This window comes from Hylobates moloch, unplaced genomic scaffold (assembly GCF_009828535.3).
Source record: "Hylobates moloch isolate HMO894 unplaced genomic scaffold, HMol_V3 SCAFFOLD_22, whole genome shotgun sequence".
NCBI lineage: Eukaryota > Metazoa > Chordata > Mammalia > Primates > Hylobatidae > Hylobates > Hylobates moloch.
The window spans coordinates 27,544,724-27,569,149 of NW_026652297.1; the positions used below are offsets into that span (position 1 = coordinate 27,544,724).

Sequence of the window (24,426 nt, forward strand, 5' to 3'; positions counted from 1 at the left end):
CACCCATCATACTGTTCTTGCCCTTTCATACTTTGTGGCAGCTACACCACGGGCCTTTCATTTCCTGGAAGATGCCATGCATGCCCCTGCTAGCCACAGGGGCTCGGAGGAACTTTGGAATGTTCTGTATTCCTGTCTCTACTCACCTGGTAACCCCTAGCCCACTTTTCAGCCCTGAAGTTAAACATCAGGGCTCTGCCTGAGTCTTCAACCCTTCCTCTCCATCAGAAATCAGGCCCCCTTTATACCCTCATCATACTTATCACAGTTTATCATTTGTTGGGGATATTTCCTTCCCCTGCTAGACTGGAAGCTCCATGAGGTGAGCACCATGCTGTGTCTGCCTTATCCAAGCATGCATGGGGATGAGGGAGGCATGCATCCCCAGTGCCTAGAGGAAGGCCAGGTGCATCCCACATGCAATCATAGTCGCTGAATGAATGTCGAATGTCAGAGCTGGAAAGGCCCATGGTGATAAACCAACCACCCTCTCCCACTTCTTCCTACCTCCATGTCACAGCCAAGGGAGCAGAACTTTGGGGAGGGTAAGAGGTGTCCGTGAGGTCCCACGGCAACTCAGTGACAGTTCAGGCATAGGAATCACTATATCCTGCCTGTCTGTCTATTCCCCCCACTCCCCACCCAACCCCTTGCATTTACAGGAAAGCCTCGGTCCCCAGTGCTGGATATTGGCCGATTTCCTCTTGTTGCTTTTCAAAGGAATACAAGCTAGGAAGCAAAGCACCAAGCCCTGGATGATTTTTTTTTAATTTGGAAAAGAAGGGGTTCTGTATCCAGAGGGGGTTCCATACCTACATCGTCGATGGTGGGCAGTGTGGCCACGTGCCTGGATGGCAAAGCCTGCCATCTAGCAGGCAGCTATCTCTGCCTGGTTTTGTGCTTGGGCTTGCTGGCCCCTCCTCTGGGAGCCTGGAGGGTTGGCGAGTCCTGGTAGTTCTGGGTCATGAACTGGGTGCTTGCTTCACGTTCGCCCAGGTGGAAGCGGTTCAGAAATCTGTCCATTTTCCAAGAGCCTGGAAGGACAAACAGACCACAGGGAGGCAGTGAGAAAGAGCCATGAATTTTAAAGCTGGCAGGGGCCTGAGAGGGAGGCCAGCTCGGAGGAGCCGAGGCAGCAGGTGATGTGATGACCATGGGGCGTAGTGGCTGGGGGAGCTTCTGGCTCCTGCCGCAGAGGCAGCCCCCAGATGTTAGCAGAGCCTCTGAACAGCAGCAGAACTGCCTGCTCCCCAGAAGGCAATGGGGACCGAGAGCCCAGCCCGAGTCAAGGATGCCTGAGTCTCCTTCCCCAGTGCTTCTGTTTAGCAAAACTGCCTTCTCGCTCCTGGGCAGAAAGGAAGCCCAGTCATGCGGGCTGCCCACTTCCTCTGCTAATGCCCTCTCCCTGCAGGCTCCCCTGACCCCAGGACCGGAGGCTTCACCGATGCTTTCCTTCACACCTGCTCACCCCTGCTGCTGGGGCTGAGATTGGCGGAAGTATCTGTGCTCTTCTTTCAATCTTCTCCCCTAAACCCCAACCACCTCCTCCTCTCTGTCCCAGGACAGGGGTGCACCAGGGTGCCTTCCCCGTGGCAGAGGTGGAGGGGCAGCCTCTGGACCCTGGCGGGGGAGCTGGGCCTGCAGAAGCCCAGACAGTGCCCAGGTCAAAGAGGTTCCTCCTCAGGGGGAGAAAATACAAGTGTGTACAGGGAGGCGCATCTTCCGGGGCAAGTGTGAACAGGCCTTGTGGCAGGGCAAGGAGGGCACAGCCCCGGGCACGGAGTGAGGCTGAGGGAAGTGGTCAGAGGCATATTCCCACGTTCTTGTTTCCCAAACCCTGGGTGTCAGGCACCCTGGGCAGATGCTTGCCAGGAAAAGGCAGGAAGTAGTTTAATTTGAATCTCAGATAAACAGCAAATCGTTTGTTGGTGTGAGCGTGTCCCACATTCTGCATGGAGCATACTTACATGAATTATTTTTCGTTGTTTATCTGGAATTCAAATTTTACTGGGCATCCTACTTTTTTTGTTGTTGTTGTTTTGCTAAAGGCAGTAACCTCCCAGGTGGAGAGAGAGTGCCTGGGGAAGACCCTGTCCAGAGCAGAGCTAGGCAGTGGTCGATATACAGTGGATTAATGGAGACCAGTCACCTTTGATATCCAGACGGAAGAGGGCAAGGGGCTGGCAGCTCTCAGAGCCTCACCTGAGACTCACGGGCCACCCACCCTTCCACCTACCTGTCTCCTCGGCCAGCACCCACCATCCTTTTCATAGCAATTAAGATATCAAGCCCATTAAAGCGTTCCTGCCTCCCAGAGGCTGCTGACATTTCAAAGATGTTCTCAAGGAGAGGATAATTTTTAATCCTAAACCCAAAATAACAATAAGAATAATGCAAATAATAGCAGTAACACCCCAATTTCTGTGCTTCCTATGTGTTGGTACTACTGTAAGAGCTTGACACATAATTCGCTTAATCCTCACACCAATCCTAAAAAGGGAGGACTGTTCCCATTCCCACTTCACAGATGGGATGACTGGGGCACAAGGTGGGGTACTGGCAAGGAAGCTTCGTAGGGGCAGGGAGGGGGAAAGGCCTTTGCAGATTCCCTCAAATCCTATCCGACTCCGTGACTGCGTGCTCAGATGGGGCCCAGGGGGGCTGGAAAACAAGGGGTTCCAGGAGTTATTTTGCAGAAAGGGTGGCCAAGGTGCTGAGAAAGCCTCTCCCACTAGAGGTGTACTGACTGCAGCCGGGTTCTCCTAGGAGGCTCGGTGTCACCTGAGTGTCCTTTCAGAGGGGCTGTGCCTGAGCCTCTGCATCCCAGGAGCCCGGCTGGCTGGAAGGAAAGGAATTATGGTATTATGACCCTGGGAACGAGTGTGTGCACACACGTGTATGTGTGGGTGCATGTGTGTATGCTGGTGTGTGTGTGTGTGTGTGTGTGTGTGTGTGTGTGTGCGCGCGCCCCAGGGTAATAAGGGCTTATGGGTGAATTGGTGTGTGGCAGGAACAGGGACGAGGGGGCCTTCCCCACCGTAGGGCAGGAAGGAACCTGCATGGCAGGAAGGGAATTGAAACCCATCACGAGGCCGGGGCAAGCTGTGGGGAAGAAATCCCCTGCGTCCAGAGCGAGAGCTGACTCCTCTCGACAGTTCGGAAGCCTCTGAGCCTTCAGTGCCCTGGGGGACTCGTGGTTCCTTTCCAGTCCCAAGTCGACAGCCCTGTGGTTCTCCGGCTCTCTGGCCAGCTCCTGAAACCCAGTCCCCGTGCCGGCTAGCCTCTTGCTGCCTCCTTTCCTGGCTCGGCCGCAACTCCTTACACCCCGTTTCCTGCCACAGAGGGCAAGTTCTAGAAGGCAGAGGGGGTGAGTCAGGCCCTTGGGGTGTGTGGGGAGAGCTGGAGAGCTAGGAGGCTGTGGCTTCTGTGGTCACCGCTCAGAGGAAAGCCCCTTCCTGAATGGCACTGCTGTCCCCGAGAGGCAGAGAGTCCGCGGCCAGGCAGGAAGAGGGCAGCGCTGCTGTCTGTGCTTGGGCCACTCCACTGTACTCTGGACCTACCCAGGCCAGGCTCTTCCTGGGATGAGGGTAGGGGCAGTGTGGGCACTTCAGAGGCCTTGGTGGTAGGAGGCCTTGGCTGAAGGGAGAAAGGAGGAGGAAGCTGTCTGATGCCTGTCTCATGAGCCACCTGCCCTGTGGCTGGAACACAGAGGCCTGGGCATCTCAGGACAGGGCTGCCGCATATGATGTACAGGTTGATCCCTGCACAACCGTAGGGGGTGCTGTTCTCATCCTGCATAGCCAGATGCAGCGGCCCTGGCACTCTCACTTACTGGTCAGTGCTGATAGGAAAGATGTTAGTGATGAGAGATGTTAGATTTCAGCGATGTTCCAGATGGGGGCCAAGGGGAGAGCCTGATAACCTTATCTAGAGCCACCGGGGGGTTTCTGCGCCACAACTCTGTGCCTGGCCTATTAGGCTCTAGGGCAGAAAGATGTCTCCTGTCTTCGGCAGCTGGGGAAGGGGCTCCTCCTTGGAGCTTTAGTCCCAGGGACTGTGATGATGGCAGGAATGTTTGGAAACAGCCCTGGGGCAGGTCTTGACAGTCACTCTCTCCACCCCAAGCTTCCCAAATCTGTGAGGCTGGCTTTCTACTGTTTGGGAGTGGTTTGTCACGTGTTGGACAAACTCTGAACCACTCCATTGGGCCAGTTAGGGCTAAGCAGGCATCTGAGAGACTGAGAGGTGCTCTGCCACGTCCAGCTCACCCTGGCCCCCTTGCAGGACTTGGTAGAATGGGGCATCTGCTCCCCTGCCAGAAGTGCAAGCTCTTAGAAGAGGTCAGACCCCAGGGCCCCTTTAACACTGGCAGCCATCACCCTGGTCCTCTGCCAGGCATGGGGTCAGCGGAGCTGCCTTATTTTACCCCCTGCCCTCGGCGAGTTTCTAATATAATACAAGTAATACTAAACTAATCACAGTCTGGTCCTTCAAAGGGTGGCCTTGGCCAGCAGTAGAACTTTGTAGTCTGGGTCCCTAGCAGACAAGGTCCCCACCCCTAGTGACACCCCTGGATTCCCTTCGGCAGGCCCATTCTCCAGGCCGGGGTGCAGTGGCACTATCACTGCTAATATAGCCTTGACCTCGCAGGCTCAGGCGATCCTCTTGCCTCAGCCTCCCGAGTAGCTGGAACCACGGTTGTGTGCTACCACACCCGGGGAATTAAAAAAAAATTATTTGTAGAGACAGGGTCTCCCTATGTTGCCCAGGCTGATCTCAAACTCCTGGCCCAAGTGATCCTCCTGCCTGGGCCTCCCAAAGTGCTGGGATTACAGATGTAAGCCACCGCACCTAGCCAGGCCCACCCTTAAGACTTCCCAACAGCCAAGGACAGCACTTCCTGGGTGACCCTGCTGTAGCTAAGGGACACTTCCCTCCTGACTGGTCCTTGGTCCCCAGTATTTTTGTCCTGATGTATTTCCCTCTTAGCCTGGGAAGTGGGGTAGGAAGCTGAGGGAGGGAGATGTCCCCCCACCCCAGCTCCATTCTCCCATGGGCCCCTGTTCAGGTGGGCTGGAGAAAAGGGAGTGGGTTGCTGAGCCCTTGAGGTTGGAGCTGTGGCAGCCTCTTGTCCCAGGGCAGTCTCTGTAAGGACAGGGGTCACTGGCTCTGGCTCTGAACAGCCCTGTTCCTTCAGGTGGTGTCCAGTATCTACCCAAGGTGATCACCCTCTTCCCTGGCCTCGCTGCCTCTCCCCTTAGGTAAGGGCACCACTGCTTCTTGTTGGGGGATGGTGGCCCTGAAGAAAAAAACAAAAACTCAACTCCAGCCTAATAACCGCCCCACAGAGAGCCCGGCTCAGGTCTGTAATTTGTCTGGCTCGTCACGGGACCGGCCACATTGATAGAAGCGCTGATACCTTTCTGCCGAGATTAATGATGTCCTGGCGGTGGTAGGCGGGAGGCCTGAGCCTTTTATTTTTTATGCCATTAAATGACATCCGGAGACTTCCACTCAGGACCTGAAAAGCCCTCGTTCCATCACATCCAATTACTCCGGGAGGAGATTTGCTGAGTGGCTGATCCCGCGGGCTCAAGAGGCTTTGGGGTAGTGGGGGGCACTTTGACTTTGGCAGGAGTGAGAGGGAGGGGGTGCCAGGGGACTTTCGGGGTAGTGAGGGGTGACCCGCGTCTCCTCTGGAGAGAGGACCCAGGAGGGCTGAAGAGTGGAAGCTGGTTCTAATTGTCCAGCCAGTGCATCCCCTCGGTCTCCTCCCTTCTGCAGCTGGAGGTGGGGCGGGAAAGGGATCAGGAGGATGGGAGACTTCAAGCTGCCAGTTTAGCTCCCAGAGATAAATTCCAATATTTGGTAGTGGCGACAGTTGGCTGGAGTTTTGGGTAGAATCTGGGGGCTTATCTGTGTGGTTTCTTCACAAAGTGTTCAATATTGCTCGGGATGGCTGTTTGGCTGGACTGGGACTTGTTTCTTGAGGAGGTCTGCCTGGGGCTCATGGAGATTTCAGGCAGTTCCCAGCCTGGGCGCCTTTCTGAGTGTTGCCCCGGATGGCCCCAGCTGGGCAGCTGCCAGGCCCCTAGTTCTACCCGCTGGGCCAGGTGGGTGGGGCCCTTTGGAGGAAGAACACCTCCTGCCACAAGCCCACACAGTGATCAGGGGCTGGGCCCTGGGGGATGCTGGGGCTGGGCCAGGTGAACCACCATGGGAGGTCACGAGGGTGGGCTAAGTGTGTTTGTGTCTGTCTGTGTGTGCTCTGGTGGGGGGCAGTCTGAGGGCGGGGGCTGCTCTCCAGGCAGGGCCCCCTTTCCTCTCAGGCCTTTTCCTTCCATGCTTCCTGATACCATGAGCTGCTGTGTTCTGCTACTAGGCTGGTGGATTTCCTCCCAGCCTCATCCCTCTGCAGCAACATCTCCTACTCTTGCAGCTTCGTGGGGCTCTGCTGCCCTTGGCCCCTCGATTCCACTTCTTTCTCGCCCACCGAGGCCTGCATGCCTTCAGATGCCACAAGCAAGACTTCAACCCCCTGCGTGGCAAGTCCCTGCCCGTCTCTCCTCTCTGACCTCCGTGGGTGGGTGGCTCCACCTCTGAGCTGCCGAATTTGGGTGCCTGTGGTGCTAGGGAGCGGCTTATGGCTGCTTGGCCCAGGACTCCCATTTTGCAGGGAGCAAGCTTCCCCTCTGAAGGCCCTGAGGATGCCCTGGAGGTGGTGACCTGAGCCTCTCTTGCCTGTTAGTTTCCAGCACGTTGACACCATCCTGGGCACTCGGCCTTGGAGTGGCTTCTGGAACAAGCTGTGGCATGTCCTCTCGTGGGGCAGAGACGGGATTTCCCCTGCTCACTTGCAAGCGGAGTGTGAGGCTGGCTTGTGACACCTCTGGGTGAGGTGACTGAGGTGTGGTGTGGCACAGACCACTGCTCCCCAGGATTCTGAGGCTCAGCCACAGCCAGGGAGCAGGTGTGTGTGTGGACCATTCTGGGCAGCTGCTGCTGGCCAAGGAGGCCTGGGACAGCAGGATGCAACTGCGCTCTGTCTGTATCCCCACTGGGGCCCAGAAGTCTGGTGGTCTGGGTCAGGAAAGCAGGGATGTAGGCAAGGTGGTGGCAGGTGCAAAGAGCCCTTCCCTGGAAGTCAGAAGAAAGTCAAATGGCTGTTAACTGTGGATGCCCTTGGTAAGTCATGCCACTCACTGTTTCAGGCTTTGCTTTCCTTGTTTGCCCTGGGGTAGGGGTGATGGCCACTGTCCTGCCCCCTTGACATGGTTGGCAAGGGAAAGGCCAGGGAGGGACAGGGTGGCTGGTGGAGAGGCTGGTGGAGAGGCAGCCCTGCCTGCCTGGGATTGGGACAGGGAGGACGTCAATCAATGCAGAGACTGTCACTTGTGGGCATGGTACTCACAGAGGTGGCTGCCTTCTCAGGTGCTCAGGGAAGCTGACGTGTGTTTGTGAATGTGGGGGTGTGAGAACGTGCAGATCCATGTGTGTGAATGGCTTGTGGATGTGCATATGTGGGTGTGTCCCACACACAGACACACTCATTGACTGAAAGCCAACAGTGGGCTGGGCACAGGGACAGGTGGGAGAAGGGAAAGAAGGCGGAGGTGAGCGCTTCTCTCAAGGAACTGATAGTCTAATGGTGGAAGGGGGGCCGCCAGGAGTGGCAAGTGATTTAGAAATACAAAAGAGATCAAAGCAGATGTCTGGGGAGGCACAACAAATGTTGTGTGAGTGGAGAAGACTAGAGATGCCAACAGCAGGCGGGAGGAAGCCTGGCTGAGTGGATCAGCCCTGTGGGGTTGTTCTAGAGGGCATGATGGGGTGCCAACAGCCGGGACTGGTGCTTGGAAGGTGGGCAAGGCATTGCGGGTCTGGGAAGGGGAGAATGAGATGCCCAGATGGGCAGTGGTGAGCAGGCAGATGTGAGCGAAGAAGTAGTTCAGGGACGTTCTGGCAGTGTGCCGCACACAAGGGCAATAGTACAAGGTGCAAATGAAATCTGCCTGGAAGGGAAGGTGTCCCCCTCAGAGGAGTATTCACTTAGAATCAGAGGGAGACAGCCCAGCATGTCACAGGCCTGAGATAATGGCGGCTGCAAATCTGGAAAGGCAAAGTGTGGCCTTTGGGACAAGCGTCACACAGCTGTCCTGTGACGCTAGCCGGCCAGCCCTTGCCAGAGGCACCAGTTAAGACTGTTTAGAGTTCAGGGGTCTCTCTGCTCCTCCCTTATTGGGGACCGGTTATGCTTGTGCTGTTTGAATATCTCCCCTGACTCACTCAGTGAGCACCCCCTATCCATAGAGCTACGCCAGGGTGACTCCACACATGGATGAGAGCAGGGACACCAACACATGGTGACTTCTTACAGCACCCAAAACAGTGCCAAGTATACACTAGGCATCTGGCAATAGCTGAGCGAATGCAGAAGGCATTACTGACTTATGCCAGGCGTGGTTCAAAAGTGGCCAGAGAGGAAGGAGCTGGGCAAAGGTAGGAGGAGTGGGGTGGCACGGCAGGGTTTCATCAGCTAGAAGCAGGGTAGCTCTAAGCACCTCCAGGACCCTTGCTGTGCTCCTGGCCTCCTGGGGTCTGATGGAAGACCTCTACTAGGAAATGTCGAGGCTGGCTGGGAAAGTCAAGCCTCATCAGCTGGTCCCTGCATTTATTTGGCAGAACAGGGAGGCGAGGACATCTCGGGAAGCTGGGAGCAAATCAATTTCAGGTCATTCAATTGACGATCAACTAGTCCAACCCCGTATCTTGATGAGGTCAAAATCGAGGCCCAGGGAGGAGAGGTCACCTAGCCAAGGTCAAACAGTCAGAGTTGGGATGTCAAGGTCTCATTTACTGACCACATGTACACTGTCCTGGGGTCACAGTAAAAAGAGGAATCCTGGGGAGGGTTTCACCTCCTTGGGTCTGAACAGTGCCATCCCCACATCCCCCTACATAGTCATGACAGGCTCTACTAGAATCATCTGAAGCCCCCTTCTTCACCCTAAGCCTGTCATTTACCCATAAGATCCAGGGAGGGAAGAGGCCTGAACAGGATGGGGTTCAGTGGCCCATCTGCCATAGACGCCCCTCTACCTGGCTCCTGTAGGCTGACCTTTCCCCTCGAGTCTGTAGAAGCTTTTCCTGCCTGTTCACCCAGGGGACACAAGCAGCTGGTTACACCACACTGTCCCCCTCCCAACCCCTGACACCCTGCTTCCCCCACGGATTCTCTCCCATGGAGATAAATCTAGATCAAGGCAAGTCCTGGGGCCTGTGTTCATTGGCAGGACCCCATGCTCTGTCCTCCCAAGCACTGGTCCAGCCCTGGGCTCCATAAGTCCCTAGACACTATCCAGGTGCTTCAGAGAGCACCAGGCCCTGAGTGTTTCAACATCGTGCAAGGATCTGGGGTTTCTGCTTTTGCAATCACCTCTGGGTTCATCTACAACTCACTGCCTTATGTCTCGACCCCTCTGGTAGTGTCCTGTCCTCTCATTCTGGTCAGTTCTGCCTGCCCCTTCAGGTTCATCATCTCCAAAGAGTGACTTTTGAGTGTTGTTTCTCTGGTAAATAATCTCTAATGGCTTCCCAGAGTCAACCCGCAAAAGCCATTCCTCTGCTGGACCTTCAAGAACCTTGTTTTCCCCCTTCCCCTCCATTTTCTCACTTAAAAAAAAAAATCTGTGGTTTCTCCAACCCAGAGGTCTCTCTTCCCTCACTCAAGGATTCAGATCTCCTCCTTCTATAGGGCCCAGCCCTGCTCCAACCTCCTCCCCATGGCCTCAGGGCCAGAGAAATTTGTAGATCATCTGGGGCCAACCCCTCATTTTCTAGATGAGAAAACCGAGGCCCAGCGAGGTTCATTGATTGGCCTCAAAGTGAAACTACTAACTAGAGGGAGGGGAGTCCAGATTGCCTCACTCTACAATAAGACACCTTTATATCCTCTCTGGCTGGAGAGAGCACAGTGTTCTGGAGGGAAGGGCATGACAGGAAGGGAAGAGATCTATCCCTGAGTCCACAGACTTCCAATTGTCCTTATAGTTAGAATCACACAATTAAGTGTTTAATTACAACCTGCTCTGCATTGTTGTTTAATTGTTTCCAAAGTAGACTATAAGCCACTTGGGGGCAGGGAAAATTCCTGGTGCCCTTGATTGTGCCTCCTCTGAAGTTCCCAGCACAGCACTGGGCACATGGAAGGCATCACATGGCAAGACTGGGACCTTGGCTGGGGCTTTCATCTGGGACGGCTTTTTTTTTCTTTTTTTTTTTTTAGACGGAGTCTTGCTCTATCCCCAGGCTGGAGTATAGTGGCATGATCTCGGCTCACTACAAGCTCCACCTCCCGGGTTCATGCCATTCTCCTGCCTCAGCCTCCGGAGTAGCTGGTACTACAGGCACCCACCGCCACGCCCGGCTAATTTTTTTTTTTTTTGTATTTTTAGTAGAGTCAGGGTTTCACCGTGTTAGCCAGGATGGTCTCAATCTCTTGACCTCGTGATCCGCCCACCTCAGTCTCCCAAAGTGCTGGGATTACAGGCATGTAATCCCTCCCAGCCTGGGAGGGCCATTTTAAACCCTGTACAGATGCAAGTCCAGTTTCCAAGTTCCCCATGGACAAAAGGTGGGTCAAGGGCTGGGGTGGGGAAGTACACAAGACCAAACAACGGGTTTCAGGCCCAGTGCGTTTTGGCTTCCTTGCCTGGTCACCAACATCCTAGCAGGGGTGGGTCAGGCCTTTGCTGGTCCCTCAGGCCACTGTGGTTTCCGGAGGACAGGCTGTGGTCAAGCCTCAGGAGCCCAAGCATGCAGAGTAGGGAAGCGTCTTTGGTGTACGCAGCTCCCTTCCTCTCCCTTGTCTGTCCCTCCTCATGGCATCTCCCGATGCTCTATCCTTCCCTCCATCCTGCCTTCAGAAAGCACTTCACCCCTGAGAGACTCCCGCCCTGGGCATAGGCATGGTGACCCCGGAGTCTCGTGGTGGGGCTCAGAGGCACTGCTTCATTTTATGAGAACCCCATGGGTGGGGGAATGTCATAGGCTGAGGTCCCGACATCTTTGGTGAGATCGGTAGCCAGGGTGCTGGAGACAGTTTTTCTTGGTCTGGGCAAGATACATAATTTTGTCTCCTTCTCTCTGCATCTAAACTTAAAAGTATGTCTTTGGCAAAGCCGTTTAAACAGATTCACAGATTGGCAAGGTGCTGAGGGCACCTGGGGAAGGTTCACTGGTGGAAAGTTTGCACCAGCTCCACTCCCAGGGTGGCCTGGAGCCCTCTGTGATAGGTGGGCCCTGCTCGGCACATCTGAAGGGCCTTGTCGCTCAACCTGTGCCTTTCTGGGCTCCATGTTCCTCTCCTCTGGGGCCTCCAGCATCACGGTTGTAGCAATACCTGTGCCGGCTTCCCAGTGGGTGGATGTTTTGTCAAGGTCACTGGGTGAGAGGAAATAGCTGACGACACCCACCCTCCCACTTGCCTTCCTGCCAGCCTGGGGGACGTGTTCCTTGCACTCTCAGATGGCATTTGTGCAGTCTCTATTGTCTTCCTTTCCCTAAAGTTGGGGAGCTGATAGAGTGCAGGGATGGCTTTATTTCCCATTTTCTGGAAGAGAAATCTAAGGCTCAGATGGTGGGTGGGGGAGTCGGGGGCATGGCTCACACTGGGTCAGGTGAGTCACTTGTGGCATGTTGCAGTGGCCAAGTGGCCACTGCTCCTGCTCCCTGGCCCTGGTGGCAGGAGGACTGAGGCCAAGCAGGCGGGGTTCGCCATTAGGAGGCTATAGGGAGTTGGTCTGCTCCAGAAGCCAAGGAGGGCTGCTCAGAGAAGCTAGTGGAGGGGGGATAGTGGGGGACATCTTCCCCTCATCACTGAGATGGCACAGCTGACCCAGTAATTAGCAACCCATGAAGATAGACCGGCAGGGTGGCATTCCAGGGCCCTCTTGCCCAGATCAGACTCAATTACAGAGCACAATGACTTGCCAAAGTTCAGGGGCAGCTGCCTGCACATGACATGCAAAGTTTCGGGGTACTCTTCTCCCTGGCTCCAGTCACCTGCTTTGAGACCCTGCCTTACATACCAACCCACCCAGCTGCAGCCTCCACATTGGTCTGTGGGATTTACTTCTCAAGGGAGACCACATCTGATGCCAACATCTTTAGGGCACTCCTTCCAGTTCGCTCCCAAGAAACACCAGCCTTCGACCCTGGTCTCCAAGGCTCATGAGTGGGGGTCAAGGCCCCAATTTCCCCGTAAATGCATGAAGCATTGGTTCCATCCCAGAATTCACCCCGGTGGTGGCTGGAAGGATGGGAAGGTCTTACCTCGAGTTTTGTTTTCCTTGGGAAGGAGAGAGATGACTTTTCCTTCCTGAAGATAGACAAAGAACTGGTAGCGATGGAAGCCACTATGTGCTGGTGGGGAGGGAGCCTGGTAGGCTACAGGTAGAAGAAGGAGAGAGGTGGGCATTAACAGCCCATACTACCGAGGGTAGAGCTCTCTGCCTTCCCATGGTCCTGCTGACCTCCCTGGGGCCCCAGATCGGCACTCACCCCTGCAAACCACTAGGATTTGTATTTGGTGGGATCTCAGCTTCAGTATCTTCATTTAAGAAGTACATATTTTGGTGGGGGTGAGAGTAGGGGAGGAGGTGGTCCAAGAGGAAACACCCTGAGCTGTCTTGAAGGCCTCGGGTGCTGGCGTGGCTCCCAGGCCTTTATGGGCCAGTGGGTGTTGGCATTGTCCTGTTTTTGCTTTAGTCTATCCTGATGGATTTCCTGCCTCAAGAGAAGCCCATCTTCCTCTGTGAGTGTGTTTGGCAGAGGATTTTTATTTATTTTTTCGGCATTTGCTTATGAACTCAATCCCCAAAGAAGCCAATTTCTTGGCTGCGTCTGGAGGATCTGGAAGTGGTTACGAGGGTGGGTGGGACTGGGTTCAAAGGTTTGATCATGGGAGCTGTAGGAGCTGGGTGCTCGGGGCACCAGGGAGAAGGCCCCTCTCCCAGTCCTTCCCTCTCCCTCCAGGAGGCTGAGCTTTTATTTGGTGGTGGTGGGGGGGGGGTGGGGTGGGGACATCCCTCATTCTTTCCCCAGTCCATGCAGAGAGTCAAGGTCCTGCTGGCCTGGCCTGGGTCTTTCAAGGTGGGCCTCTTTCCCAGAGTGCTTCACCCCTTCCCACTCCCCTTCCCTCTCTCCATCTTCCTTTCCAAGGAGGAGAGCCAGGCTGGAGCCAAGAATCTTTCTGGGTGGGTGGGAAAGAAGCATTTGCAATGAGGATGTTGGTGGGAGGGAGTATTGGTCCTTTATGGCCATCTCCCCTTCTTTCCTCTCCTGATCATTAAACAAAAGCACTACTTGCTGCTTGGAGCGTTGGAAGAGTCCCTCACTGTGCACTTCCGGCCACTGGTGGCTTCCAGCATGCCAACAGCTGGGGAATTCCCGACGATTCATCTTTCCCTGCATTTTTGGATCGCAGATCAGATGTGTGTGTGTGTGTGTGTGTGCACGCGCAAGCGCACTCAGAGTGAGAGCAGAGCTGGGTGTGCTGGGAGCCATGTGAGTGTGTGTGGTTGGAGGTCACACTCGGGGTGGGTGTGTGTACACGAAAAGCCAGTATGCAAACGCCCCGAGGCTGTTTTGGAGGGCCTGTTAGTGTGTGTGTAAATGCAGGTAAAGGAGCACTTCTTCCTAAACACCGCCAGTGCTGAGAAAGACTTCTCTGAGCACAGGTGGATGCCAGGGAGTCTCCTCGTGTGCTTGAGTATGGAGGGCAGATGGGACAAGTCAGTGTGGGTGAGATGTGTGGGCATGTGGGCTGTGGAGTGCACTCTACCGTGGGTACACTCAACGCTGCCCAAAACTGGTGACCTCGGTTCTGTGCAGACAAGTCTGAAGTGAGAACTCACTGGATCTGTGCAATGGAGAATTTATCCTCGAGGGAGATAGAGACTAATGCCTCTCACTAGGGCTTTCCTCAAGAATTCCCTCTTCAAAACCTCCAAAGGCAGAGAATTGAGGTGTAAGGAGGAGGGGAAAGGGTTCACACATGCTAGCTCACTTCTCCGGGCCAGGCCGTGGGCTGTAGGCCTTCACTTATGACATCTCCTCCATCTTCCCATTTCCTGGAGGCTTGAGAGGTAAAGCCAGGCCAACAGTGAGTGGTGGTGCTGGGATCTGAATCCAGGCCTGCTTGGTGCCCAAGCCCACGCTGCTTCACGGAACTGCAGGGCTAAGTTTGGTGCCCAGTCCTGTGCCAGAGGCCAGCCCACTACCTGAGCATCCCTTTCAAGGTAGGTTGGGGGCATCCTCCTGGGGCAGGGATCTGCGAGAGGGAAGCTGGGAGGAGGATGGGGGTGGACAGGGGTTGCAAGCAGCCTCCAGTTGGATGGCCCCCTGCACTGTGACGCTGGCTGCATTCTTTACTAGCCGTTCACATGGCACAGGATGATCTGTGCCTCAGTGTTATCCTCTTTAAAATGGGGACACTGATGGCAGTGACCATAAAAGGCAGTTGTGGAGATGAAATCAGGGCATCCAAGAAAACTCTCGGGCTGGCGCTAGCACACGACAAAGCAGCACCATGAGGTTTTGATTCCTGTGATCGTCACTGATGCCCTGGCTGGGGGAAGGGGTCCCTAGGGTCTTACTCACCTGATAACTCCTAGCCCTGGATCTTCCCTTTCTTCAGGTCGGCGCCCTGAAAGAAGAGACAAGCAGGGCTGTAGGTTATGTCTTGGGCACACTTCAGGCCACATGGGCTCTGCGGGATTGCTTCTCTCTCTGCAGGAGGAGGATGGGAGAGGAAGGAGGATGGGAGAGGAAGTAGGATGGGAAAAGAGGAAGATGGGAGAGGAGGAGGATGTACGGCTGCTTTTGGGAGACAGGGCAGTGAGTGGGGTTTTGGAATGGGTACCTCAGGGGATCCAGGGAGAGAGGACAGACACAGGTAATGCTGAGGGGGGGCAAATGGACACCTTCCCTCTAGAGAGGCCCTGTAGGACACTTCCCAAAGAGCTGTTCCATGATCCCCATCGGTGCCTGAGACTGGGTGCTTGACATCACCTGCAGGGTCTGGTCAGATCTAAGGGAGGTGCTTAGATCTGCAGTTCTCTGGATTTTACTAAGGAGCCCATCTTCTCTGGAGGGAGGACTCTCCTCCCTTTGGAGCCTTTAGAATATTAAGCAATGGGCTCTGAGCAACCAGCAGGGGAAGGGAAAGCAGGAGGAGGCTACACTGCCTGATTCTGTGGCAACTTCTCCCCACCCCTCAGTTAAGTCAGCCCACAACCCTGGGGCAGTTTCTTTGGCCACTGGGACAGCCTCAGTTTCCCTCTTCTCTTTCCCTCCCTCCTCCCCTCCACTCGGTGTCTGTGGGATAATGAGGTGACCCCGGGGGTGGGTGCTAATTACTGTTTGTGCAGGACCGGGAGATGCTCAGATGAAAGAGACTGGAGCCAGGCCCCTGGGTCTGTGCCATGGCTCAGGGGCCCAGGCCATGCCAGGGAGCCCCGAGGCCCCTAGGTGTGGGGTTTTATAGCCTTAATGAAGGTGATTAGCGTGACTCTTAATTGAGTCTGCCGACATCTAACTGTGCCTTGGCTACCTTTTCACCAAGCCTAGAAGAGGGGCTCATGGGATGCTGGGAGGATGGGGGAGAGGTGGGAGGCCCTGCTTGAGGTAGGGGCAGGGGCAGGTGAGATCCAATCCCCTAGCTTGACGTTTACCTTTTATAGAACTAAAGTCCTACTCGCCCAGTCCAGAACCCACCAGATCTCCTCCCCTTTGGACTGCAGCTTGTCTATTACTATCCTCACTTTGGGCCTCTTGGTCAGATATCCCTCTTCCAAGGCTGGTTCCTATAGACCTAGGTCTCATTTGGTTGGGAGAAGGAGCAGGAGACTGTGGAAGGATAGACCCTTCCCCCACGAGCCCCTTGTACTTTGTCTTCTTCACCTGATACAGGTGAGATAGATCCATCCTTCCTTCCTTCCTTCCTTCCTTCCTTCCTTCCTTCCTTCCTTCCTTCCTTCCTTCCTTCCTTTTCTTTCCTTCCTACCTTCCTTCCTTCCTTTTCTTTCCTTCCTACCTTCCTTCCTTCCTCCCTTCCTTCCTTTCTTGCTCCTTCCTTCCTTCCTTCCTTCCTTCCTCCCTTCCTTCCTTCCTTCCCTTTTTTTGGAGTCTCGCTCTGTCATCCAGGCTGGAATGCAGTGGTACGATCTTGGTTCACTGCAACCTCCGCCTCCCGCAACTTCCCGAGTAGCTGGAATTATAGGTGCCCACCACCAAGCCTGGCTAATTTCTGTCTTTTTAGTAGAGATGGGGTTTCACTATGTTGGTCAGACTGGTTTCAAACTCCTGACCTCAGGTGATCCACCCGCCTCAGGCTCCCAAAGTGCTGGGATTACAGGCATGAGCCACTGCACCCAGCTGAGATCTCTTTCCTTTAACTTCCTTCTACTCTCCCTGATCCTGTTCTTTTCTGCTCAGGAGAATCTGGGCAGCCTTCAACATCAGGTCCCACCCATATGGTGATGCACATTCCAGCTCTGTCTCGCTCCCCTCTCAGCACAGTCCCCCAACTCCCCACATTTTGGGCCTGGCATTATCCAGGCCTGGCATTATCCAAGCCCAGGTGTGGCCAAAGGGCTGTGGCAAGGATAAGGGGTTGGAGAATGGAAGCCTGTCTCCTTGCCGCCCATCTCTTTCAGGAGAGGAGGGAAGGCCTTGACAGATGCCTAGCAGCCACTCTCCCTACAGAGCTCTTCTGCCACCCCAGCAAGATGGAGAGTTCTAGGGCTGAGCGCAGGGAAGACCTGCCCAGCCTCGTCTGCCCTGAGCTCCTCAGCCTCCCCTTATTCCTTTCCAAGTCAGTCCAGCCAGCGGTTGTTTAAACAATAGCAACCTAAGCTGGCTGTTTCTTTTCAATTGCCCCCAGGCTTGGGTCCCACCCAGAGTGAGGCCAGGGAGCAGGTAAGGGTTGGGGCCGGGGCCGGTCAGATGGGGAAGCTGGTTTGTGCAGAGCTGCAATGGGTGGAAAGGCTGATCTGGAGCCTTGATGGGGTGGGAAGGCTCCCTTTCTTCATCCTTTCACTCTGGGGAGCTTTTCTTATCAACTGGGGCCAGCATAGGTGAAGACTCTGCAAATCCTTACGTTGGGTTTGCTGAGGCAAGCCACTGGCCCTTCCTAGCCACCCAGCAGATCCTGTGCTTGACTGGGGCACTGATGGCAAATGGACTGTTCAGGTCCCCCCTGGAGCTGATCCCATGGACAGGTGCTGGTCCTCACTGGCAGAAAGAACGGGGGAGGACCTGGTGGCAGAGGGGTCCCCACATAGCGTGGGGTCAGAAGCTGTGATTTACTTGGATTGTCTTGAGAATTGCCAAAGTTCCCTTTGGCCGTAAATCTTTCCTCATTGGTCAGTCCTGGAGGGGCTACAATTTCTGCCACAGAATCAACACCTGGTAGGGGCTTTAGGAAACTAAATTCTAAAAGATGAGAGAGTTGGGCTCCAGAGAGGGAAAATCCAGAATGTTCAAGGAGGATGAGGCCTTAGACCCCAGGCCCTTCGAGATCAGCTGACTCAAGGTCTCATGCCTTTTGACCTCAGTGCCATCCTGTGCTCTTTCTGTGACATCATGACAATCCCATCATTTCTATGGGAGGCATCATTTTCCAAAGATCATGATTAAAATACGGAGATATTATCTGGAGGGGTGGGGCTGAGGTGAAAATGGGGGCCCTCCCACCCGATTTTAGCTCTTCTAAAATATCTTCATGATGGCCAAGTGCAACAGCTCACACCTGTAATCCCAGCACTTTGGGAGGCTGAGGCGGGCAGATTGCTTGAGCCAAGGAGTTTGAGACCAACCAGCTTAGGCAACATAGCAAAACCTCGTCTCTACAAAAAATGCGAAAATTATCTGGGCATGATGGCCCATGCCTGTAGTCTCAGCTACTTAGGGGACTGAGCTGGGAGGATCACCTCAGCCCAGGGAGGTAATCCTGAGCCATGATGGTGCCACTGCACTTCAGCCTGGATGACAGAGTGAGACACTGTCTCAAAACAAATATATGGATTAGAATGTCACTTCTAGCCTGCGATCACCCTAGAAAGCTGAAACTGTCCGGGGATGGATGAGATTCAAGGAAGTTTCAGGAGGTAAGAGGGAGAAACCTGTAGTTTTGAGCACTGCTCAGGGCTGCTGGGCTAGGAAAGTGCCCTGGGAGGAGGGGGTACCAGCCCAGTGTTTGAGGAACACAGACACCACTCCTGTCGAGTCTGAGAAGAGACGGGCTTTGGAAGGAGACCCTGAAGGAGGCTGAAAGTTGGGCTTTCTTGCCGTTTAGAATTACATCTCCGAAAGCCCCTACCAGGTATTGATTCTATGGTAGAAGTTTTAGCCCCTCCAGGACTGACCGATGACGGAAGGTTTATGGCCCAACCTGCAGGGTCTGCTAAGAGCTCCCCCACACCTTGGGCCTCCTCACTTTGACCCTGCTGCCTCCCCCAGCCCAGACTCCAGACGTGCTCTTGCCTCTTTAAGATGGGCTGAGCACAGACCAAATCTCCTTTCCCTTCCTATAGCTAAGACAGGCTGACATTTTCAAAAGGAACTTGTTTAAATGTTAAGGTTAAAAAGAAGAAATATAGTTGACCCTTGAACAACATGGGTTTGATTTGTGTCCACCTATAAACAGATGTTTTTTCGAGAAAAGTTACACTGAGTGTGCCTGCCTCTCCTGCCTCCCGTTCCACCTCCTCCACCTCTTCCACCTCTTTTGCCTCTGCCACCCCAAGTCAGCAAGACCAACCCTTTCTCTTCTTCCTCCTCCTCCTCAGCCCACTCAGTGTGAAGACGATGAGGATGGAGACCTTTATGATGATCCACTTCCACTTAATAAATAGGAAATACATTTTCTCTTCCTTAGGATTTTCTTAATACCATTTTCTTTTCTTCAGCTTACTTCATTGTAAGAGTACAGTATAGAGTACATATAACATACAAAACATGTTAATTGACTATTTATATTATTGGCTTCCAGTCAACAGTAGGCTATTAGTAGTTAAATTTGGGGAGAGTCCAAAGTTATACTTGGATTTTTGACTTTGTTGGGGGTGGCACCCATATCCCCTCATTGTTTTTTTTTTTTTTTTTTTTTGAGACGAAGTCTCACTCTGTCTCCCAGGCTGGAGTGCAGTGGCATGATCTTGGCTCACTGCAAGCTCTGCCTCCCGGGTTCATGCCATTCTGGGACTACAGATGCCCACCATGGAGCCCGGCTAATTTTTTTTGTGTGTGTGTATTTTTAGTAGAGATAGGGTTTCACCGTGTTTGCCAGGATGGTCTTGATCTCCTGACCTCGTGATCCGCCCGCCTCAGCCTCCCAAAGTGCTGGGATTACAGGCGTGAGCCACCGCACCCGGCCTCATACCCCATCATTGTTTAAGGGTGAACTGTAATTATAGAAATTACAGACAACATAGACGTAGTTCATTTTCTCATCCTCAAGAACACTGAAAAGCCCAGGATGAGTTTTTCAGGAGAGCAGACCAGGAACAACGAGGTATTTGGGTAGTGTGCCTAGGAGGACATTCTGGGCCTTTCTAAGTTTGGGACTGGAGGGCCCGGCGAAGGCAATTCTTCCTCATGAGCATCCTCTGGAGATGGGGAGTCTAAAATACCCATGACTCTCCTAGCAAGGGAAGGGAAGAGGAGGTGAATTTCTTAGAAGGACCCTTAAATGCTCAGGGTATAAGAAAAATAGTAGTCATCACATGTTCTCACTCGTAAGTGGTTGCTGAACAATGAGAACACATGGACACAGGGAGAGGAACAACACACACAACTGGAGGGCCTGTGGTGGGGGCAGGGGGAGGGAGAACATCAGGATAAATAGCTAATGCATGCGGGGCTTAATACCTAGGTGATGGATCTATAGGTGCAGCAAACCACCATAGCACACGTTTACCTGTGTAACAAACCTGCACATGTACCCCGGAACTTAAATAAAATAAAATTTAAAGAAAAGAAAAAGAATAGTAGTCACTCCTTTTTCCTAGAAGCTGGCCCCAGTTGTGCGTGTGTGTGTGTGTGTATGCACGTGTGTGTGTGCATGCATGTGCACATGTATGTGAGAGTAGGGTATTGGGTTTGTGCATGACTGCTTGGCACAGGACTAGCTGCAAATTATTCTAATTGCAGAGAAAGGGGCTTAACACTATGGGCACTTTGGAGGTGCTTCTGGGTTCCTAGAACATGAGATTTCCTTTCCAGCTCTCTCCCACCTCAGAGCCCACTGCTTCTCTGGCAAGCTAGCCTGGAACTGGCAAGTGAGATACTCAGGGAAAGTTGTGGCTCAACTGAGAGTCATAGCAACCCCGTTCTCAGTCCAGGGTGTTGCAGACTGTCTTCCCAGACTTGTCCAGTCTGGGTCAGGTAAAGAGCGCGGTGCTGGAAGCCAGGGGTCTATCCCCACCGCTATTACCTTGCGTTTGTAACAGGCTTTCAGCCTTATTCTCCAGGCAACCATCCAACTGGTTGATCTCACAACATCCCATTCAGAGGAAGGGCAGAGATCTTTAGCCCCATTGGACAGGAGAGAAACCAGAGAAGCTTCAGCTCCTCAAGGGTGGGGACTGCACCCTGCCCATCTTTGTCAGCCATGAGACGCTCTGCACACGGTGGGTATAGTCAAAGTCCATGGGCGCCCTGGCCCAGTGCCCAGCGCTTGCAACTTGTGCCATCCCTACTTAACAACCTCTATCCTTTGGGTGTCCCCATAGGGACAGAGAACTGCATTTTCTGAGGCCTTTCATAGACTTGAGGGTCCAGCAACACTCCTCCCTCACCTGGGGAACCCCTTAGGTAAAGGCTTTTTGGCTGGATTTGGTAGGTCTGGAGTGTGGGGAAGGGGTCTGGCTCACTGCTGGTCCCAGCAGGGATGCTGGCCCAGTTCCCTCATTCCCCTTCAATTACCTGTAGGCAGTGGCCCACCCACCTGGGTGTTTGTGAAGGCCCCAGATACTCAGGCTCGCGGTCCCTCAGAGCAAAGGGTCAGTCGCACATATCCGTGAGGGAGATGATTTTATCTCTTTACCCACCTCTTCCCATTTGCACAGGAGGATTCAATGTTCTGCCTGGGTGCAAACCCCCGTCAGAGTGGGAAGTTTTGCTTTTTGATCTCTGGGTGAAAGGTAGGGGTGGAGATGGGGGGATTGGGGAGGGTGGGGATGGGGGAATTGGGGAGGGTGGGGATGGGGGGACAGGCATCAGAAGAGTCCCTAACTTGAAAGGTAAGGCTCAGAAAGGTGTCATGGAGATAAGGGAGAGTAGAGGGAGAAATGAGCAAAACAGAGCACTTGAGGGTGGGAAGGAAGAAATGAGAAAAAAAGGGAAAATGAAAACAGAGTTCCAAGCTCTCTGACACTGGCACCAAACAAGAAAGCTCCTTGCTGTTTTGCACAGCTGCCTGCAGGCTGCCAAGTGGCAAAGGATCCAGGAAAAGGCACAGGACTGGAAAGCGCTACCCAGCAATCTGTGTATTCTGCAATTAACAAAGGGTAAGTGAGCGGAAAGCACTGACAGCTCCCAGGCTCTGAGATCCCCGGGGGCTACCTAACGCCAGCCTAGGGAAGACCCAGCTCTGGAGACTACTGCCTGCTGCCAGGGAGAGGCTTCCAGTCAATTAACCCCAATGGCCTTCTCTTTTGCCCTACGGTTGGGGAGAGGAGGGATGGCCACTGAGGTGGGTGGAATGAAGCCCGTGGGAAGTGGAAGAAGGAGGCGCAGATGTGAGCCCTCCTGGGAGCTGAGTACTTCTAGACTCCAAGGTGTAGGATGGCCAATTACTTTGTGGACCAGTTTCCCTCCAGAAATGTCCATATCAAAGACTTGGTAGGCCTTTTCCTGGCACTTTCATGGGCAGTGGGGACAGCTTGGTGAATATCATCTTAGGAGATGCCAATGGGTGCATGGCAGATTCTGGTATCTTGGCACAGTCTGGCAATGGGACTCCTGGGTTTTGATTCCTAGTTTGGCTTCAAATCTGGAATTGGTTACTTCTTGGATCTCCAGCTGCCAAAGTCGGGTGGGCGCTATTGAAAGGAGGCTAGATTTTGGGGCCTTGAGGGATGTGTAGGAGCTTTTCAGTTCTCCAGTGGATAAGACAAGGGAGGGGAAGGGCAGCTTAAGTTGAGAAAGCTCTCTAAGCCATGTATCAATGTGTGGTTGAGGGAGAATGATTTGCTTCTAGGAGTAAGGAGTTTACCCAGGATGGGAGGAGCTTCACCCAGAGTGTCACCATCCTCCATGACACTGGGTTAAGAGACGAGATTTCCCAAGGCCCAGGCAGTCTGAGGCTTGAAAAGTACAGGCTCTCCAGGCCCTTTGTTCTAGGTCGTGCTGTTGCCAAAAATGTCACATGGTCTTGCAACTGTGTGTGTGTGATAGTATCTAGCACAAAGCTGCCCCTGAGGAATGGTAGCTGGTGAGATGAGTAGATGAATGAATGAATGAGAGGCCCTCTGTTGGATATAGAAATATAATTAAGGCACAGGTCATGGTATCAAGGAGCCTCTGATCTGCTAGAACAGATAAATCACAAAGAAATAACAATTACAGGCTTAAATAATTGAGGCCTAGAGGCCATGCTGGGAGAGCAGAGATGAAGGAAGAGATAACTATGTGGGGGTAGTGATCAGAGAAAGTTATTGACAGGAGGCTAGATATGGGGCCTTGAAGGATGTATAGGAGTTTTTCAGTTCTCCAGTAGACAAGATAAAGGAGGGGAAGGGCAGCTTAGGTTGAGAAAGCTGCCTAAGCAATGTATAAATCTGTGCATGAGATATGAGAAGATTTCAAATGACTTGGCTGTCCGTTGAAGCCAGAACCAGCATGTGTGTCTTCAAGAATCTCAAGAGAAGGCTAGAAATGCAGGATGGGAATAAGACTGGAATGGTAGGCAGTGCCTCTGATTTCTGAGACTCAAAGCTCTCAGCAACCTAAACGCTGGGTCCACAGATCCCAGGCAAGGCTTCTTCTCTTTTCCAAATCATCAGTAACTGTATCCCAGGAGGGCCACCAGAGCTGGTTGGCTGAGCTGCCTTGCCTGTCAAGAGAGGTTGTGGGTGGGCCCCGGCTCGGGGACACTGCCCATGTGGCAGGTCAGAGCAGGATGCTGCTGAATTTTGTCATCAATGGCCTCACTCAGAGCAGGTAACTCTTGGACCCCCAAACCCAAACATCTCCCTTTTACGAACAGTAATTTTTGTTTCAGGTAATAAAAGGGCTACATGTTCCTTGTAGAAAAATTGCAAAACACAGAAAAGCACTAGAAAGAAAAAGCATTCCCTGGATCCTACCACATAGAGACAATTGCCCTGAGAACATCCTTCTTTTCTTTGCATTTTGGTTCCAAAGTTTCTTGTCACACAGATGGCAGCTGCGAGCCCCTGGTGCCTCTGGGGCCTGTACTGGCTGGGACTCCCAACTGTCTGCCCTTGGGGAACTCCTGCTTGGGGAAACTTGCCCAAGTTACTTTCAGTCCCTGACACTCAGAGAGCTGGCTGAGCCACAGGAAATTGTGGAGCCACCTCCTTTTGACTCTTGCCTGTCATGGGTCACTCATTCTCTGGATGGGGTTCAGGGGTGGGGTTAAGAAGAAGGAAAGAAAGAAAGAACACAATATATGGTCTTATTAAACCTGTTCTTCTTAGAAGTAGACAACAGTGGGGGTGCAGTGTCTCATGCCTGTAATCCCAGCAGTTTGGGAGGCCGAGGCAGGAGGATTGCTCAGGGCCAGGAGTTGCAGACCAGCCTGGCCAGCATAGTGAGACCCCATTTCTACAAAATATTTAAAAAATTAACCAGACGAGGTGATGTGTTCCTGTAGTCCTGGCTACTAGGGAGGCTGAGGTGGGAGGATTGCTTGAGCTGGGAATTTGAGGCCGTAGTGAGCTATATTGTTGCACCACTGCATTCCAGCCTGGGTGACAGAGTGAGACTCCGTCTCAAAAATAAAAAAAGTAGACAGAAATATTAAGTTGAAAGCAAATATCAGGAGTTTGTTGCTAAATATGATTACTATGCACTGATATCACTTTAAACTAAACACTGCCCTTTCTAGATACTCAGAACAAAAGTAGCTTTTGATATCAACCTCAGGTTGCCGGGACGCCTCATTTACCTGAAGTCATATAGGGAATTGAGTATTCCTTATAAAAACATTTCCCTGATATCTCAAATCCTATATTTTTAGCACCCCAACTCCTTTTATCTTACCTATTTTGGATAGCCATCTTATTAGAATACTAGTTCTTGTCTTCTTATGTGATTTTAAATACCATTGTGGTTGTCATTGTGGATGCCAGTTTTGTACCCAACTATGGCATGAGACTGCAAAGCTGAAAAGCAAAT

At 53.1% G+C, this 24,426-nt stretch overlaps 1 protein-coding gene across 1 annotated transcript in view; it reads right to left on the bottom strand.

Annotated features, from left to right (window-relative positions):
• Positions 1-750: 750 nt before the first annotated feature.
• Positions 751-24,426, bottom strand: part of PEBP4 (phosphatidylethanolamine binding protein 4) — a 228,160-nt gene continuing 204,484 nt past the window's right edge. Inside the window, 4 exon segments of the mRNA XM_058433407.1 lie at positions 751-897; positions 900-1,034; positions 12,334-12,447; positions 14,662-14,707. Of these exon segments, the coding sequence (XP_058289390.1) occupies positions 869-897; positions 900-1,034; positions 12,334-12,447; positions 14,662-14,707 (324 nt within the window). The 3' untranslated portion in view covers positions 751-868.